Source organism: Grammomys surdaster, unplaced genomic scaffold (assembly GCF_004785775.1).
Source record: "Grammomys surdaster isolate TR1022 unplaced genomic scaffold, NIH_TR_1.0 125950, whole genome shotgun sequence".
In the NCBI taxonomy this organism is placed as follows: domain Eukaryota; kingdom Metazoa; phylum Chordata; class Mammalia; order Rodentia; family Muridae; genus Grammomys; species Grammomys surdaster.
In genome coordinates this window covers 1,435,380-1,455,156 of record NW_021620771.1, presented here as the reverse complement: position 1 = coordinate 1,455,156, position 19,777 = coordinate 1,435,380, and the positions used below count along the sequence as shown (strand labels likewise).

General features: G+C 51.2%; 1 protein-coding gene across 3 annotated transcripts in view; it reads left to right on the top strand.

The window, feature by feature from the left end:
• Rasgef1a (RasGEF domain family member 1A) overlaps positions 1–19,777 on the top strand; it is an 85,701-nt gene that overhangs the window by 50,940 nt on the left and 14,984 nt on the right. For 2 of the 3 annotated variants that reach the window (XM_028753514.1, XM_028753515.1), the window contains exon 2: positions 17,842–18,045. In XM_028753514.1, coding sequence (XP_028609347.1) covers positions 17,848–18,045 — 198 coding nt within the window. In that variant the 5' untranslated portion in view covers positions 17,842–17,847. Of the gene's footprint in view, positions 1–4,284; positions 4,357–17,841; positions 18,046–19,777 lie in introns of those variants that run through there. The other variant, XM_028753513.1, reaches the window with a different exon arrangement.

Sequence of the window (19,777 nt, the reverse complement as noted above, 5' to 3'; positions counted from 1 at the left end):
TCTTGCCTGGTTTGGAGTATATATATTTGCTGTTGTTATATTTTCTTCATGAGTTATTCCATTTATTAGCAGGTAGCAACCTTTTATTTTTTATCTCTTCTGATCATTTTGATTTAACTCTACTTTATCAACTGTCAATAACTGCACAATGTTTATTTTAAACTTCTATTCACTTGACAAATGGTTTTACATCCTGTATCTCTCAGTTTGTGGTGTCTTTGCCAGTGAAGTGTGTGTGTGTGTGTTTTTGAAACAAAAGACAATTGGCTCCTCCCACCCAACTCTTTAATCTGGTCACCTATTCTACATTTCTGTAGTATTGGTGAGTTAGGATCATATATATATATGGGTATCATTATGATATATGATATGTCCAGTAATTCATATAGATTTGTATGCGTATGTGTGTGTGTGTGCACATGGATGTTTGTTTGGGCACATAAAGAGGTCAGATGTCAGTTTTGAGTGTCTTCATCCACAAGCATTGCTACCTCAACTTTTTTGTGGGTGCCAGGGATTTGAGCTCAGGTTCTCATGCTTCCTCAGTAAACCTTTCTGTTTGTTTGTTTGTTTGTTTGTTTCGAGAAAGGGTTTCTCTGTGTAGCCTTGGCTGTCCTGGAACTCACTCTGTAGACCATGTTGGCCTCAAACTCAGAAATCCACCTGCCTTTGCCTCCCAAGTGCTGGGATTAAAGGCGTGTGCCACCACCAGCCGGCTCTCAGTAAACCTTTATTCACTGAGCCATTTCTCAGACTGAACCTCTGTGACAGTGTTGGTTATTTATTGAATCGATTGAATACTTGTTTGCTCTTTTCTTTCTCTTCAGTTACCTGCTAGTTTGCCCTGTTGCACTCGATAGATCCCTAGCTGTCCTTTGTCCTCCTGTGCTTTTCCTTCCTGTGTCCTTATGATTGAAACTGTCCTTCTTCTTTTGTGTATAGTTCCCTTAGGAACCTTTTGAGGTGATGGCTAGATGGTAATGAAGTGCTTTGGTTTGTGCCTGTCTTGCAACGTCCTCTGTGGAGGATGCCCGGGTTGTTTTTAGTTAGAAGCCATTGCAGACAGTGTTTGTGTGCCTCTAGGTGTGAGTCCGTGAGCATCTCTGCCAAGTTTGTACACTCAGGATGGAGCTTTTAGATCTGCACATGCTCAGCTCGCAGAAGACAGCTGGAGCTTGCCCTCACATGGCTGCCCTGGCCATGTTGCCACCAGCAGCTGACAGTTTTGCCATCTTCTTGCCAGCGCTTGGCATTTTCTGCTTTTTCATTTTTACCAGTCTGGTGGGTGTGTAGGATTCTCACAGTGTGGTTTTAGTTTCTCTCAGGCTGATGACTAATAAACTCCAGTGACTTAAACTTGCTGCTCTATCATGAAGTACTTCTCCATAATTTTATTCATTATACAAATGGGGTCTTTTGACTCTTTTGGCTTGTTAAGTTCTTCTATATGATAGGTTTGAGACCTATGTTGGCTGACTATACATGCGCCCACATCTATACCCCATATCTATAGTTATCTATCCATATCTATTTTGCCCATCAATTCCATCTTTATACGTGTAGATCTGTATCTTTATCTATATTCCATTGTTCTATCTATATCCCTATCCATTTCTGTTCCTATCCATATATCAGGATCAATATATCCACACCGCTATGCATACCCAACTCCATAGCCACGTCTGTATCTTTGAACACGCAATTATATACATATATATGTTCCATAGATTGATTCCCCCATGCCCCTATGCATAGGCACGTTACAGTTACTGACTGAGCAGTGAGCAGATAAAGATCTTCCTCTCACAGTGCTCAGATTCTTTTTAAAACAGACCAATAAGTAAGTGGAAAGATAAGGCTGGATTGAGTAACTCAAGGAGGAAATCCAGTGGTAAGGGAGATAAGCCAGGATGGGAGGTGACGTCTTCAAGATGTCATTTAGGAAATGACATATAGGCAGACTCCTAAAGCGGAGTGGCCCCACGCCTCGGGAAGCATTCCAGCCAGGTTAGAGGAGCTTGGGTCCTAGCAGGGACAAAGCATCAGAACCCGGAGACCCTGGGTCTCTGGTTCTTGCTGTGATCATCACCAAGACATTGTAAATTAAGGCCAGAGTGCCCAGACCTTACTTGGCCCCCAGTGGGGTCCATCCACCTGCAGGAGCAGATAAAATGCTATAGCCTACCATTTTGTCCTGTGATTTTGAGGATGGCCCAGGTCACTGTCATCACAGAGACAGGCTTCTCTGCCCTTGTTCAACCACTCTCAGGGTAGTCTCTTATAGACAAAGACGGTTAAGTACAGGCCCCACTGTTTGGAGTAAGGAGGGAGCATCTCCTCCCACGTGTCTTGGCTTTCCAATAACCCCAGCATCTGTCTACAGACCGCATCACATCTCCACTTTTCAGAGCTAAGCCTAGAAAAGACAATGGTGTCTTGGGTCGAGCACCATAGCCCTTGCTACGGGATAGCTTTAAGCAGAGCATCTGACAGGAGTCAGCCTTTAGTCTGCCAGCTTCCTTTGGTCCCTGGACACTGGGAAAGATGTGGATTGGTGCATATATGAATGCTGAGGTCAGACTTGTGACAAAGACAGCTTCATCCGTGTCTGCTAGAGATGGGGCTAGACTCTCTTTCCTCTGGGGGTGGGGGAATCAACTTCACTGATGATCTCAGATAATGCTGATGACATTTGTGAGTGAGCATTACAGGAAGTGACTCTGGGACAGTACTGGGAGACATCAAGGGGCTCCACAGCCGCCAGTGCCCTCCTCTAGCCTGAGATGGTCATGTTCAGAGGGGCAGGGGGGAAAGCTTGCTGTGGAGCAGGTGGCAGATGAATTGCTAACTGTGCACGTGGAAGAAATGCCACCCAGGTGCCTTGTAGGGTCAAAGAACAGGGATAAAGAAGGCAGGGACATGTACCTTCCCAGGAGTAGGACTCCAGTTTTGCCTCTCTTGATATTAGAGCAATCTGAAGGAATGACCCAAGGCTAGCAAGGGTCCAGCACCCGAGGGTTTAGGTGGGTCTTGACAGGGTTTGCCAGCAGAGGTCAATGTGAGCTTCGCATCTCCTGGAACAAGATGCAGGGCTGGAAGAGGGGGCCGGTGTGAAAGCTGGTGGCCCCTCCTCCCTGCCTGTCTGTGGAGCTGATCCAGGAGGTAATGAAGACTCTGGGCTCTGAGGCTCCTGAGAAGAACCGTGAGGTCCAGCTACAGTGCAAGCCGTTAGAGAAGTAAGGGGAGCTAGAGACCGGAGGGCACTGGTGTAACCTGACTTTGTGTCCTCCTAGGAGACAAGGGAATGGGCCCAGCATTCAGTGTTTCTCAAGACAGAACTCACTACCCAAGAGGCCTCTTTGTGTTGATAAGAGAGCTGATGGAGAAAGAAGGGAAGGGAGATGGCAGGAGAGATGTGCACTCCTCCAGGCTGCAGATTGGGTGGGATGGCGACAATAGGCATCTTGACTGGACTGGATAAAGTCCGGGTCATCAGTCTCCATTAGGCGCTGTGGCTTGCTTGTGTGCTCTCGTAGGGTTGTCAGCCCCCTGGACATCCTCTGCTCCGTCTATGGTTCCAGCTGAGAGCTCCTCCGTATAGCATAAGTGACCGACCAGCTTTACCTCCTAGAGCCTGGCCCAGTTCTCTCTGCCCTCCCAGCCTCTGCTTTCTTAGTACCAGATCCCCAGAGAGGGCATTCTTCATTTCAGCCCATCTCTGCCATCGAAACTCTCAGAGCTGGAGCAGCGGTGGGAGGCACCTGGCAGGATTCTTTCCTAGTGCTAGGGTGAGATAGATCCTCGGAGCCACGCGCCAGGCACGCCCCTTACTCGGATTAGCCCTTCCACGGCAGCAGCTGCTGTATCCCTAGTGTTCTGGGAGAAGATAGAAGGACAGAGAATTAAAGACACTTCGGACCACAGCTGCGTGGAGCGAGTGCCCGGCAGGGGAGGCATTTGAACTAAGCGCTGCTTGAGCACCTGCGGTAGCTCTATAGCATTCGGTCTCCATGGAGGAGATCGGGGGCCCTCCCTGGCTCTCCCTGGACTTCACCAGCAGCACAACGACCCAACCTGCCCAGAGCCTTGACCCTTACGCCATTCCTGAACCTAGCACTATGAGCCCTGCGGGTGCGCACGCCTTACTGCGCCTCGCCCTGTCCCTTGCTAGTGCCCCTCCCAGGGTCTTGTTCACGAGGCTCGCCAGCCCCGCCCCGGCCGGGAGGTGGCTGGGCCACGGGAGGGAAGTCCCCGGGCTTGGGCGGCACTGGCTCAGTCCCGGAGGGTAGTCGAGCTTCTACACCGCCTGCGGGTCTGGTAGCAGGAGCCGCAGCCAGGATGTTTCTGGAGCCCCAGGTAGGGCTGTGGCAGTGAGGAACTGCGGATTAGGAGCACTCCAGGGCAGTGCCTTGACCACAGCAGGATAGCAAGGTTAAGGTTTCTGCGCTCTGAGCTTGGGAAGCGGGGCCAAGAGGGAGCTGGTCCTTGACAGCCAGGGCAACTCTCTCTCCTGTCCCTACCCGTACACCTGCCGCCACTTGGGCCTCGCCCAAAGTGCAGCTGCTGCCTTCCTAGCCTCTGCTGACACCAGAGACTCCGATGTAAAGAGCCTCTTGAAAACCTGCGGGGGGAGGGGTGTTGGGGAGGGGGTTCCGCAGTGGGCCGGGTGCGGCAGAAGAAAGCAAAGGCTGCCCAGGACAGGGCAGACTTGTAAAGAGCAGTGGCGATCCTGGAATTTTCCCTATCCCTGGGCTCAGAACTACTGTTTACTCCATAAGAGCTTGGAGTGGGGGCGGTCTGTGATGGAGTGGTTGATCATGTGGGAGGTGTGTGCTTGTATGTGCGATGTGTGGGCGGGAGCGAGGACGTGTTTATATATGGGAGGCTTAAGTGAGAGCCGTTAAGAGGAGGCAGGTGTGGGGGCAAGACTGTGCCTGTGCCTTCTCAAATGTCATGTGTTTAAAGAAAAGAGAGCCCAGTGTGGGGAAGGCTGAGAATGTCCCTAAAATTAACCCTGAGCCTGAGCCACCATTGCACCTTCCTAGCTGTTTTCTAGAAGCCTCTTTTGAGCCACAATGGGCAGTGGGATTCAGGGGCAGTACACGGACCTGCCTAGACCGGGCCAGCGCAGACCAATGATGTGGAAGAGTGGAGATGGGGAGTCAGGACTAATGGGCTGAAGATGCAGGACGTCCTACACGCATTGATTAAGCACCTGCTGTGCTCTGGTGCTGTGGTTTGCAGGGAACTAAGCGGACCACACAGTTCTTAATCTCACAGACCTCATCTGGGTTTCAGAAAGTCATTGGTTCTTAACCTGTGGGTCAAGACTCCTGGGGGTTAAACGACTCTTTCACAGGGGTCGCCCCACAGCTTGCGTATCAGATACTTACATTACAATCCATAGCAGTAGCAAAATTAGAGTTATGAAGTATCGACAAGATAGGTTTTATGGTTGGGGCTCCGCACAGCACGAGGAACTGTATTAAAGGGTTACAGCATTGGGAAGGTTGAGAACCACCGCAGTGAGTAATATACAGAATATATTACATGGGAGACTAAAGATGAATGTAGAGAAGTAACCCACAGCAGGAGCGCATCAGGAAGGATGCTTCTGGGTATTATGCAGATGCAAAACGATGCTCAACTTCAGTGGCTCATGGCACAGGTACTGTTTCCCCTGCTAAGATCCACCCTGTGCCACCCTCTTCTTGCAGAAGAACAGGTTGACAGGGTCATAGGACAGGGTGGGGCCCTGCATTGGCATGTCAGTGCTCTAGCTGGCTGACACACATCGTCCTACTAACCACCAGGGGGCCTACATGGCCTGCCCCGGCCTCCCCGGGGATATGTGGCACATTTGTGTGCAGCGGGCTGACTACCAGTTTGGGGTGATGTTTGTGCCTTTGGCAGGGTGGCCAGAGAAAGCCACAGAGATATTCTTTGGGCATATAGGACCCCACTGGGGATGAGTGTGAAAGAGCTAAGTGGACGGGAACCTTTAAAAAAGACAGGACAGGCCTGGGTGGGGAAGCCACCTGCATTGGAGGTTAGGCTTTTGGGAGCACCAGAGACCAGCATTGCATGCTATTGCCCTAGGGTCTTGGAAGGGATAACTCTGCTTGGGGCTGTCAGATCATCACTGGATGCTTCACAGGGGAGGGTCAAGGATAGTGCTGGCCGTGACAGGGCCAGCCAGAGAACACAGTCAAAGAGCTTGGACTCTAGTAACTGAGACTGTAGGAGATGAGAGAGGTGATTTGGTGTGTTTTGATGGTACAGCAAAGAAGCCTTCCAGCTGATAGGACCATGGGCATTGAGGGCCAAGCTGGGGTGGAGGCATCATTAACCCTAGCTGAGACCAGAGAGTCTGTAGTCTGTAAGGATGGTGTGAAATGTAGTTGATGTGTGTGTGTGTGTGTGTGTGTGTGTGTATCTGTGTGTGAGTGAGTGTGTGTGTGAGTGTGTGTGTGTGCAGTCTAGAGTTAAAGGAAGTCTGATGGGCTTGCTCCATCCTGGTGCCCTTCAGCTGTGCTGCCTGCTCCTGTCTGCTGGCCCAAGCCTTTGTTCAAGCCTCTTGATATTTTTACCTGTGCTTCTCAGCAGAGGCAGCTGAAGATTCCAGCCTCTGGCAGCGGTGGCCCTGGGGTGCCTAGGGCTGGAAGAAAGTGGGCACAGCACCCCTGTCAGTTGTGCCTGGGAGTGCTGAGGCCCAGGACATAAAGCAACATTTCCTGTGGCAGTTGGTCACCCTGGGCTTGCCTCACTGTCCGGTTTTTCTAAGTCTGCCATTGGCCCTGTGGTGCCTGCAGCTCTCTGTCCTTAACCCAATCCTGCATTCACTGCTGATGTACTCACTGAGAACGGATATACAGTTTCACCATGGCTTTCCTGTGTCTAGCTGAACCATCAACCGTCTTCCTCCTGAGGGTATCAATGTATTGACTTATGAACTTTCTGGGCTTATTTGTCCCCATGTTCCTGGAGTGAATCCCACTAGGTCAGGCTCTAGTGTGTTTTAAAATGTTACTGAGTTCTCGCGTTGTTGATTTGTATTTTCCAGCTATAGGTGTCTCGCATTTCTATTCTGTAGACGTTGGTCTCTTCTGGAGTTCTTGGCTCTGTTAGCTTCATAGGATGAGCAGGAAAGCTTTTCTGAAGGATTGTATCGCTGAAGTAGTTTGTTTATTTAGTTAGTTTTTGTTATGGGAGTAGGCATACATCTCTTCTTTTAGCCCTGGCTGTTCTGGGCTTACTATGTAACCCAGGCTGACCTTCCACTCATAGAGATCTGCCTGCCTCTGCCTCCAGAGCACTGGGATCAAAGGCGTGCACCACCACGTCTGCCTCTGAGTGGTTTAAGTATCATACAAAACTCTCTGATTCTCAAAAGCATAAAATAATTCATTTTAGGAACCTCCAGCCTGGCCTGCTTTTGTTTCCTCCTAAGTTCAGATGGGCATCAACTTCCATAACATGCATTGTGTTTCTCAGTCTCTTCAAGTTCTAAACATGGTTTATCTGTTCTGATTATTTGTATTTCCTAGAAAGATGCCAGTTCAAAGGGCATCCAGACATGTAAAGTTACATAGTAGGGTTTTTAAAAAGCTTCCCCTTCCCCCCTCCATCTCACTTTCCTTTTGTGGCTTAGAATTGCCAGGGATGGGTAATCTCTCTCCCTGTCTCTGTTTCTCAGTGGAGTCCAGGGCCTTGTACGTGTTAGGCCTGTACTGATCACTGAGCTGTACTTCCACCCCAGTCCCGGGAAAGTTGGTTTGTTTGTTGTTTTTGTGACTTGAGTCTCACTGTGTGGCCCAGGCTGACCTGGAACTCATGACCCTCCTGCTTCAGACTCCCAAGTGCTGGAATTACAGACATAAATCACTGTGTCCCATTGCAAGATGTATCTTTTTAGTTGTATTTCAAAGAGGCAGCTCTTGAACTGAAGTTCTACTGCCTTCGAATAAATCTATTTATTTACCTCTTGGCAAGTTCTTCCCCTTGTTTCATTTGCCATAACTTTGTTTTATTTAGAGTTTCTGTGAAGGCTACCCTCCCCCCTGGTTTGGTCTCTCAGGATCTAGCCACTCTCTCTAGCTTTTACCCCAGGCTGCCCCAACCTTCTCAAGAGTCCTCTACTGTTGGCTACTGAGTGAGGGATTCCTAATGATAGTGGCTCCACTCACACACGGATCTTAAGCATCCTGTGTATCACCTATGAGCTGTAAGTCCCGGGATGATGGCTTCAGCCCTTTGGACATTTGTAGTTTCCCTGGAACATGAGAAGCAGTAATGTGAGCTGCCCTAGGGAAGGACAGGGGTGGCCACGCCACTGGCCCTGGATGAACCCCCAGGGCCTGACACACAGGAATGCTGCCGTGTATGCAGCATGGGGAGACTTGGACGTGTGTCCTGTCCTGTCTCAGTGTCTGCAGCCACTGGAAGAGGGCCCAGCAGAGAGGTGGGTACCCCTCCACCACCCTTCCCACACTGACTCACAGAAGGCTCCCTGTTCCAAGCCATATGGGTCTCAGGGATGCATCTTTGGACATCTGCCAAGATGAAAATCCAAGCAAGTGCAATGATTTGTTTTTAAACACAAAGGGAAAAAAAATCTTTGCTCGGTCTAATTAGGTATCATTTAAAATTAAAAGGACCCCTTGTTCCTTGTCTATATTCAGCATCCACAGGCGGCCATGGAGGGTGGCTGACAGTTCCGAGAAGCGCCTGCCCTCCTCCCTCCCATCCATCCTTCTGGTCTAGCCTCCTTAGGACCCTCACCTCTGACCCAGCCAGCTTGTTGCCTCTCATATTCCACGAGCCTTGTGCAGGGCTATGGCCTGGACCAAGCTGTCCGTAGTGTGCTCAGGTGTCTTCCTGTTGGATCTGGGCAAGAGTCCTGGCTGCCGCACTAGGCTTTGACTAGCAGCAGGGCATCCTATTCCAGTGTTCTTCAGGACCCCACGAGGGTAGCTCCCCATATCACTTCTTCTCCCTCTGCCGTAGCTCCCTGTGTATTCCCTGGGAAAACTCCTAGGAAAAGGATGACCATGTGCTAAGATGCCCTATTTGCCTCTTGTCCATGTCTGTGATCAGGTGGGCTCCAGAAATACAAGACCCGGAAGCCAAACTGCATGCAAGGGAGGCAGTTCATTCCTACAGAGTCGGCAGAAGAGGAGATGACGACATAGGCCAAGAACTGCCCAGGCCCCGGGGTTGGTGGGAGGCAAGCTTGCAGCCACCCGTCTGCTGGGAAAGGCCAGGGATTCTCTGAAATCCCACCTGCTCCCAGCCCACGCCCCTCAGACCTTGAGAATGGGGTAGTTATTGGTAGACAATGACCTTCTATCCCCTGAGCAGCCACCACAAGAAGCCGATGGACAAAAAGAGGCAGTGGGGGAGGGAAGAGGGAGAGAATGCTCAGACGTAGCAGATCTGCAGCTAGGAGTGCGGAGACAGCAGGATTCCTCCCGTTAATTCATAGTAAATACGGTAATAGAAAGGATTTCAGAAGGAAAAAGAATGAACCATGTGCCCGCAACAAAGCTTTAATTATCAGTGTTGTGCTCAGGCCCTGCCCTTGTGGAGAAGTACCAGAGGAGGTGCTGTGGCTGGCATCCGGTTCCCATGGCAGCCGCCTACTTGCGGGAACCCAGCCTGCTGCCCTATGCCAGTCCCTGGCCTGCTCTGATAGCACAGCAAAGCAAATGCAAGCCTTCTTTAAAAAAGACATTTATTTATTTATTTATTTATTTATTTATTTATTTATTTATTTATTTATCACTCATGTCAGAGCATGTATGTAGAGGTCAGATAATAGCAGGAATCAGTTCTCTATTTCCGCCATGTGGGGCCTGGTGATCAAACTCAGGTAGATCTTCAGTCTTGGTACAAGCACCTTTATTCGAGGAGCCATCTCACAGCCCCACATGTGACTTTCCTTTATGGCATTGTAACTATGGCTTCCTGAGGTCAGGCTTAGGTGAGGTCAATATGGCCCATTGTCCTCCAGCTATCTCATGCCCACTGGGCTTGGCGGTCCCACAGCCCAGTCACTGGATTAGGGGCCAGTTCTCTCAAGAGCTTGCTTGCTGTAGAGAGCACAGGTGATCAAAGGGAGGAGAGGTTGACAGCTGGAGGGGCCTATGAGCAGAGAAGGAAGCATATTTCTATCCCCCTAATAAAGACAGGAGGCAAGCGGTCACCCCAGGCCAAGGCCACTCTGAGCCTCCATGCCTGGGGTAGGGCTGAATAACAACCAAGGGATCCATCTGCCAGGGGTCAGAGGTGCCTCTGTCTTCTCCATCAGTGCCATGGGCCAACTGGCTACCTTACAAGGTGTTAACTTGGGGCCCAGAGGCCTGGCCAGGTAAAGACTGGTTCCAGCTCTCAGTCTGTGTGCTGCTCTTATCAAAACAGCCAGGTGCACCCCAGGCCTCGTGCCTCAGAGCGTCACCTCTCTGTCATGTGTTACAGGGGGAGGTGCTTCGTCTCAGCAGAATGACATAGTTGCTTTCTGGCCAGCTCAGGCCTAGGCTTTACTTGTGGTTAGACCTTGTCTATCTGCTGTGTGTGTATCCAGAGGATAGGATCACAACAAGAGCTCAAAGGAGGAGCTCGAGAGGGCCTCCGCTCAGCAGTTAAGAACATTTATCCGGTCTTGTAGAGGACCTGGGTTTGAGGGAGCCTTTGGGCTGGACAGAGCCTGAGCTAAAGACTCTCAGGCAGTAGCTTACCTGTGGCTTATGTCACGGGCTGTACCCCGGGAGGCTGAGCCACATAGTTTTCACTCAAGACTTAAGCCAGGCTCCCCAAGTGTCACCTGCTTCAAGGGGAGATGGAAACCTTCAGCCTGTGGGAAATGAAAACCTGCGTGTTGAAGGGCAGGGGAGTTGGTGACAAAGTTGTTAGTGTGGAGCAGGAGAAGACAGTCTGCTTTCTACATGGAAGCCATGTTTTTCCTCAGCAGATTCCTGAATCCCTACTTGTGCACATGGGGGACTCCGTCTGCCAGTCAGATTTCCACTGCCCCACCAATGTAAATGGTATCCCAGACTCTAAGGGTCTAGTAGTGACAAAGACTGGAGGTGAGGTGATGTGGAAGTCCCTGATCTGAGGCAACTCTGGCTGGAGAGGTGTGAGGTTCATTTGTGCCCTGTGTTGGCAGGAAGAAAGACCCTGAAGGTAGGAAGAACGGTCCCTAGTGAGTGCCCAGTAGTTTCCAAACCAGGAGATGCTTGGCTCTTGAGCCTCCCCTTTTGAGGATGATTGGCTGAGCCTGTAGGGAGGTGTGCCTCCTGCCTTACCTAACACACCAAGTCTTCTGCTTGTACTTTGCCAGTGCTCGCTCCAATTCCTAGTTATAATTTAGAACCGCTGTATTCCAGAATGTGGTGTCCCTGCCAGCGACCTGATGGCAGGAGATGTGACAGAGGCCTAAAGCCTCTAATGCAAATTCTCTGGTCCACTGAAAGCTTACAGAAAGGGTTGTATCTGTGCCAGGAAGCTGGTTGTGTCTGTAGTGAGCGTTCATTAATGAGCAAGGAGTGAGTGCTCTGGCATCTCTCTCCCTGCCCCAGCCCAGAGCAAATGCTTTCTGGGAAGAGTGATTGGGAGCCATTTTGTAGGGTCCCTGGCAGAGTTGGGTTCATGTGCCCACCCCCGAGTCCAAGCAGCCAGGATAGCACTGACTGTGGCCTCTGATCTGTCCTTTAGGTTTTGTACCCTTGAGGGTAGGGGCACAGGGCTGAGCCCCAGCTCCATCCTGGAGCACCCCCACCCAGGCAGCAGAGGAGAGACAGGCAGGATGTGTAATTTTCAGTTGCTAATTGTGATGTCCTGCAGCTTGCCGAGCTAAAAATAGTCTCAGTTTTTGTTGAGTAGGTTAAAAAATAGAAGCTGGTGCTGCCTCAGAAAGCAGACCCCTCCCCACACTGGCAGAGGCAGGGAGCCGGCTGATGCCCGCTCCACCTTCTGGCAGAACCCTGGGTATTTATGCAAAGTGCACCCTCAGGGCCATTTTTGTCCTAGTTTTTTTCAGAAATCCTGGTTGCTTTGCCTGGAGCCTAAGAACAACCCTCTGGGAGCCTCAGAGACCCTGAAACCAAGTGCAGAACGCTAAAGGAATGTACCGTTATCCACCTGTCCATCTGGGCAGAGGGTCGGCTTCCTCTCTTCCTCTCAGCCTTCCTTCATGCTCCTGAGGAGATGTTGGGAGGTTGCGGTGGGGGGAGGGGGGGAGGCAAGCCTGGGCTTACCTGCACATCACCGCCAGCCTGAGCATCTGAATGCAGGTCCCGAGGGCCAGGACTTGCTGTCCTTATCTGAGAATCGACCATTCTTCTGTGTTATAGGTGAGCCACAGTTATGTGAGTTGATTTACATTGATGTTCAGCTCGTGGCTTCCTCCGATTTCTCATAATAGAATTTAAAATTCAACAAGGTTAGTTGAAAGCTGCTTCTACATTTCTTAGAAACTTCTAGAACCACAGACTTGAATCTGGGAAGGGCCCTGGAATTCTGAATGTGCTTGGCAATCCTACTGAGGACAGTTCTTTCCTTCAGAGCTGGAAAGAGGATGCCCAACACCCGCTTCCCAGCTGTACATGACACTGGCCCCTTCGTAGACCATTGCCCTCCTCTCTGCTGGGATGGGATTGGCTGTGTTGAAGGGCAGCCTGCTAGCAGGTTGTCCCTCTGAGAAATCCAAAGTTCTTCCCTTAGTGTCTCTGGGATGGAGAGTTGCACTTTATAAAAGATACTTTGGGTGAAATATACTGGGAAGAGAAATATTGCTGACCCTTGCCTCTTCTTGGGAAGGAACCTGCCAGAAAGAGTCGGTGTTAGAAGTGGGTAGCTGGGCCTCAGAAGTTCCAGGATCCAGAACTGTCCATTGGAACAGGCTGCACTGGCCCCCTCTAGGCCCCCTGCTGTCCCCATCCCCTGAAGGAAAACATTCCTGTGCCAACTAATCATTTAGAGCCTCACTCTGCTCTCCCCAGTCCCCAGACTTGATGTCTAGAGCCTCTGAGGCATCAAGTAAGAGGCTGACAGGAAAAAAATAAGGGCGTGTTTCCTGAGAATATCCCCAAAGCATGCATACAGTCACAGGGTGGGGTGCAGACTCCAGGACAGGAGTGAGGGGAACAGCCTGCAGTGACTTGACTCTGCCCTGAAGTCAGCATCTATCCCTTCCCTGGGTCCCACTAGGCTGATAGCTGGCAGCCAGGGGCTGAGTCTTTAATGAGACCTTTGGAGGCCAAGCCACACCCCGGCCTCCCCACTCCACCTTGCTCTTGTCCTCCATGGACCTAGCTCTTGTCGTCCATGGGCATCCTCAGTAGAGGAAGCAAGAAAAGCACCCAGGAGAGGGGAAGGGCAGAAGAATGGCCCAGGCCATTCACATCCAGGTGCGGGTGTGAGGATTCCCCACACAGCGTGCAGTGAGGGAAGGCGGTACCTCTGGTTTGGATCCTTTGGTCTCCACTGCAGCAGCTGTTCTTAGGACTCCCAGCAGCGGGCAGAGTCTCTTAGCCCATTTGGAGTTTGTAAGTGGAGGGCAGGGTTCTCCAAGCACAGCCTCTCCACTGTGGATTCGGCATGACCTGTTCCCTCAAGGCCCTGCTGCTGAGCTCTCCCCACCAAGAAGGTCTGAACCCTCCAACTGTGAGTCACAACAAGCCCTTCCTCATTTCAGTCAGTTTTGCTGGGTATTTTATCACAGCAACAGGAAAAGTGGCTAAGGCCCCACAGTGGCTACAGCAAGCTCAGTCAGTGCTGCTTAGTGCATAGAGGGGCACTAAAATCTCTGCCAGGATTGGAAGAGGGGACCTTCTTCATGATCTGTCGCCAAATCTTGTTGACTGTCTTGTCCTTTCCCAGGGCATCTTGCAGCCGTAGACGGACTGCTAACTATCTTACTCTCTTAGCTTTGTCAGATCCCAAAAGTCTCTCAGCCCTGGCTGCCTGCCACTGCCGTTGTGTGCTGGGGCAGAGCTCCAGCACACACCTGCTGGAAGCATCTCCACATACGAGGCCAGTATCCTTTTATGTACTACAGCCTGCCTGGCTCACATCTCAGTGGGCTGGTTCTGAGCTTGGAGCCGTCCCTTATGTACCACCTCTGCTACATTTCCTGCAGCCAGGGGGCCACGCTGCAGTCTGTGGCTGTGGTCCTGAGGCTTACAAAGATGCAACAATTGCTCCTATCAACAGCTGGAGGGAAGCTGGCTCCTCGCTAGGTGTGCGGCTTGTCACCCTTCCCTTTTTACACTTCGAACCCATCAACATGAGTATGTTCTGGATGTTGGAGGGGCACAGGAGAGAAACAACGACTGCTGTCTTCCAGGCCCAGATCCCCAGAGCTGAAGTGGAGGCCTATGTATGAACACTTCATTGGGGAGTGTGGTCCCTGGGGAACAGCAGGCAGAGTGCATAGATGTGGGAATCTGTTCACACACCACAAGGTGTCTTTGGCAGAGCTCTGTGAAATGCTTGACTAACCGGGAGTGAGGGGGTGGAGTTTTCTTACAGGTCTCTGTGTCCCACTGATGGAATGTGTGTACACAGTGTACAAGTTCCTTTGCGTTACCTGTAGCGGCCTACAGAGGTTCGTCTATTGAGGATACAGACCCTGGTATGTGCATAGCCAGAATGGGTCTGCTTCTCTCACGGCCCAGCAAGAGCTTTGGTGTGTAAGATGGCTCTGCAGCCTTAGGTCAGAGGCCATGGTCAGAATCAGGGACAACCACTCAACCACAGGGCAGGGCCTATCACAGGTCACATGGCCATAGCTGGTACCGCCCTAGGAACACACAGTTACTAGTTTTCATCTTCTGACGTAGTCCTCACATGACCCTACAGGGAGGAGGGATAAGAAACCCACCTGGTGCCATCTGAGGGAAGGGGTGTAGAGAAGCCCAGAGGCTTTATCACAGGTGTGAAGACAGAGAGTATCTTCTGGCTTCCACTTGCCAAGCTCTCTCCCCCATGTCCTGGGCCTAGGACCTGCAGTCACAGAAGACTTAGGGAAATAGGGGGCTGGATGATCATAGGTGGGGTGTAGACATGACTGTGGCAACATCCCTAGGCAGTCTTCTGTGCTGGGCCCAGGAGGGGCAGCAGGCATGAGTCTGGAAGCAAGGCCCCTATGAGCTGCTTCTTGATCGGGGAAGAAGGAGGAGCGCTGAGCAGGCACTGTGGCTGAGCCTTGAGGTAAGGACAGGCTGTGCAGAGGGAGTGACAGGGGAGCTGGGATGAGGCAACAGGGTAGTGACAGGAAGCTCCTAGATCAGCTCCCTGTGGCTGTCTTGCCTCTGGCCAGTTGGCCAGCCTGCAGCTCATCCTTCTCAGTGGCTTGCAAAGGGCTTCTTTCTTCACCTCTGCTAAGCAGCCCTTCATGCCCACCCCACCCTGAGGGTGTTTGTGGTTCTGAAGGCAGTGGGTATGCTTTGCTCACCCAACCTCAGTTCCTTCCAGGCCAGGAGAACTCTGCCCACATAGGGAGGTTACCTTCCCCAGTGGTGGCTCTGCAGATCCAGGTTAAACCCAGGTATCGAAACAGGCTCCCTCCCTCCGGGCAGGAGAGAACCTTCTGGGAGCCCTGCAGCCTGGATCTCTGGATGTGCCCTCATAACTCCCGGCTTGATGTGTGAATAGGGAAGCTTTTAAGACTGTCTGCAAGGAGACTGTGAGTCACTTGCTCTGTCTGGAAGATACTTCACCGAATTGATGAGGTTTCTAATTAGAAGGCGCTTGTTTTCTTGCTTGAATGGAAAAGGGATGAAGAGCCATAAAGCCAGCTAGGTACAGCCCGTCCCACACATGCAAGGACTGCAGCGTGGCCCAGGCTAACTTCTTTTGGATTAATGGCAGAGGCAAAGATGGGCTTCAGAAACCATCCCACTCCAGGTCTATCCTAGTCCCTCTGGCTGGCCTGGGGGACATTCTGGGTCTTCTGAAATGGTCACAGCCTCACTGGGGGTCTGGATGTAGCCAGGAGCCTTGCGGGGGGACTTCCTGATACTCCTTTGTACCTAGAAGTCCTCAGAAAATGACAGTGCCAAACTCGCCCCCAGATGGTTTGAGAGCTGAGAGAGGTGGCTTTGAGAAGTCTCTGTGCTTTCCCCGCAGATAGCCACAGTGGTGGGAACCTCATTTAGCTGCCTCAACACATTGGAGGCTGGAATGTGCAGGGGGTGCAGATTCCCTGGCCTTCTGTTTGCCTGGACAAGAGACATCCCTGTGTCTTGGTCAGGGACAGGTTCTTGGTGAGCCAGGCCTGGAGCAAGATCTTGAATTTTAACAAGACCAGGTGCTCTTGCTGCTGTGAGGAAGCCACATTTACTATCACAGAGAATCCGTGCAGGGTGGACTCCCTGTGTCATTGGTGCATGTGTGACACACAAGTGACACCAATCAATGGCATCTGTGGTGCAGGTGATGGAGGCCTAGGGTTAACCTTATAAGGGGCGTTCTGGCTTCCTAGCAGACTTCAGAAGTGTACTTCCACTGCCCCAAAGTTCCCAGAGCCTGAGACTCCCAACTCCAGCCTTCTCCTCCTGCCTTTCCTGCCAGCTGCATCCTGGCTTCCATCTGTCTGTGACACTGGAGTCTGAGACTTGACCTCTGTGTGAGCTGTCAGGGAAGAGTAGCATGGCAGTACAGAATAAATGAGATGACTCAGTGCCACCACTTACTGCCATTTACAACACTGAGTATTAGCTTTTGCCATGTGTCCCTTCCAAGTGATTCTTGCAGACTTCAGAGTCCCACGGTAGGGTAGCCACTTTGGAACTGTGCCTGCCCCAAGGACTCCTACTAGTTCTTCAGGCTTCTCTCCTTGAAGGTAGCAAGTCTCACTGTCCCCTCTGGAGCAGCAGAATCACAGTATACTGAGACCCATGCAGCCTCCACCCGGCTCTGGTTCTCCTAGCAACTGACTATAGCAGCCTTGCCCAAAGGGCTCGACAGGGGCCATATGAGTTAGTGGGAAGTGAGAGCATGTCCTGCCCTCGCCCTTGCCCTCAATAACACCTGTCCAGAGCCCTGCTGCCTCCGAAGAGGCAACACTCCAGTGGTGTGGGATATGGAGGTGCCATTAGCCAAGGCTATACCACCTGCCAGTCACCTTTTGAATGTTGCCAGTCATGTTTTGAACGTTCAGAACTGTGTGAACTTGAGGTCCACCCAAGCCTCTGTGAGACTTTAAGGTCAGCAGGGCCAGCCACTGCAGGTGACAAGAGCCCACCACAAACAACCAGTGTTGTTTGTGAAATTGGTTACCAAGTACCATGCTGGGTCTGTGGAAGGGCACAAAAGTCAATCTACAGCCTCTTCTGGCCTCGTGGGTTGGCTGGAGAAGAGGGCAGGGAGGCTTTGTGGAGGTGGAACACTCAGACTGCTCTTGGACATCTTAGAATTTCTTTACTCGAAGTCTGCCTCAGTTGGCCTCAGTTTTGTGATTGAAAACTGAAGGCTTTTCCCAAGTCAGGGACACACAAACTTGATGCAGAGATCCCTGGCAAACTTCCTGGAGCATCAGCTTGCCCCTGTGTTTCTGATGCAGCAGAGCCAGGGTGGGCCTGAGTTGATTCTCCCCCTGGAAACAATCCCAGGAGGCCTATGATTGGGACGAGGAGAACCTACACTGAGTCAGGGTCCCTGGAGTAAGATCTAGCATCCAAGGAGCAGGTGGTAAAGAAATTCTCATCAGAGCTACAGCACCTGGGGGACCACCAAGCTGCCCAGGCTCCCCTCCTTGGGGCTTCTAGTCAGCCTTGCATGCACATAAGGCTGCAGGACACCTGGGACATATCTCACACCCTTGTTCTTCTCTCCCAGGAAGCTATGCCCCAGACATCTGTGGTCTTCTCCAGCATCCTTGGACCCAACTGTAACAGACAGGTGCAGCCTGGCATGGGGGAAAGAGGAGGTGGGGCCAGCAGCGGCTCCAAGGACCTCATTTTTCAAGATGGACGCCTCACTTCCGGGTCCTTGGAGGCCTTGATGGAGCATTTGGTCCCGACGGTGGACTATTATCCTGATGTGAGTGGCTGGGACCTGAGGGAGCTGGAGCAGCAGTGTAACTAGGAGGGGAAATCTGGGCTTCAAGGAAGGTTGCTTCTGGGAAGGGAGGGAGGCCTAGATGGGGCTGTAGAGTATGGAGAGGGGGGGCAGGGCCAATACTGCCTCCTGGGCCTCCATCACCTCCTCTGTGCACATAAAAGCCTGTCTATAGGAAGCTGAAGTGACTTCCCTCTGCCCCAAGTAGATAATAATAGGGAGGACACATAGGTAGGAGAAATATACAAAAGTCCCACCCCTGGAAGAAGGTAAGGCCAGCATCAGGGTGCTGTGACCTGGTAGCCCAGACAACTTCCTAGAGCTCAACTCTGAGCTGAGAATCACACATTCCCAAGGAAGAAGAGCCACCCCTTCTCTGAAGCATGTGGATGCCAGAACCCTTTCCCTGCATTTCTATAGTCCAAACCTTCTTCCTCACCTCAAGATGGCATCGGGCCAGAAAAATAATTTGGTAGCAAAACCTATTCAGATAGGGGGCCACCCAGAACACCCTCTGACTGGCGATCTGAATTCTTGCTTAGGCTGTGAGGCTAAGCACTGCAAGGGAATATCAATAAAAGATAAAAATATCTCTCTGGGTTCCCTGAGGGACAAGCCTGAGTGCATAGGGGTTGATGTCAAAAGTATCCCCTCTCCAGGAAAAAGACATTGGGACGGGTATGGCCCTCATGCCTCACTGGACAACGACAGGGGGACCGGAGCCATTACAAGGTCCCCTTCAATTACTGGAGGTCAGGCCTCTATCCCCGCCTTCACAAGATTAGAATCACCACAGCCCTTCTATACTTAGAGAAGGGAGGAGATGTCAGGGGCAGCCCTGATTACACACTGAAGGCCTAAAATCAGCCATAGACCTAAAATCAGAAATAGGCCTGTCATGCATGTATACTAACACCAAGTCTTGGGTCTCTGTGGAAAAACATTGAAACAGATGGCTATAATCTATTGTAAACAGGCAGCTTTTGTGGAAATTTACCAGCCTGAGTAGTCATAGACCTTGTAAATAGGTAGCCTTGGTAGATAATACTAACTTAGATAAGGACAAATGAATCATAGACAGAGTCATAGTGACCTTTCCCCTGAACCTTCACCCAGCCGATACCATGTTCTGAAAGATATCTGTACTCCCCCTGAACACTCATGCTCCAGTGTCATCCTCTTCTCCATGTTCTGTTCTGCTTTTCTGTGTTTATAACCCCTGTGTGAATCAATTATGATTTGAAAAAATTATATATAAAGGGCATTGGGCATTCTGGGAACAGAGAAGACCGTCTCTTGTCATATTTGGCTCTCCTTCCACCTCTGATGGGTGATGTCTCTTAGCAAGAGTAGCTCTGCAGGCTAGTCCTAGCCAAGCAGCCTACCTCTGTCCATCTGAGCAGCCCCTTTCCATCTGTCCCAGCGACACCTGTCTGTACTGGGGGCAGACTTAGGCTCTTGGCTGTCAGAACAGGGTAGGAGGAATGATTGCTCTATAGTTGCCTCTTTTTCTCTTCCTTCTTTCCTCCCTTCCTTCCTTCCTTCCTTCCTTCCTTCCTTCCTTCCTCCCTCCCTCCCTCCCTCCCTTCCTCCCTCCCTCCCTCCCCCTCCTTCCCTCTCTCCCCCTCCCTCCCTCCCTCTCCCCTCTTTCTCTCTTTCTCTCTCTCTCTTTCTCTTTCTTTCTTTCTTTCTTTCTTTCTTTCTTTCTTTCTTC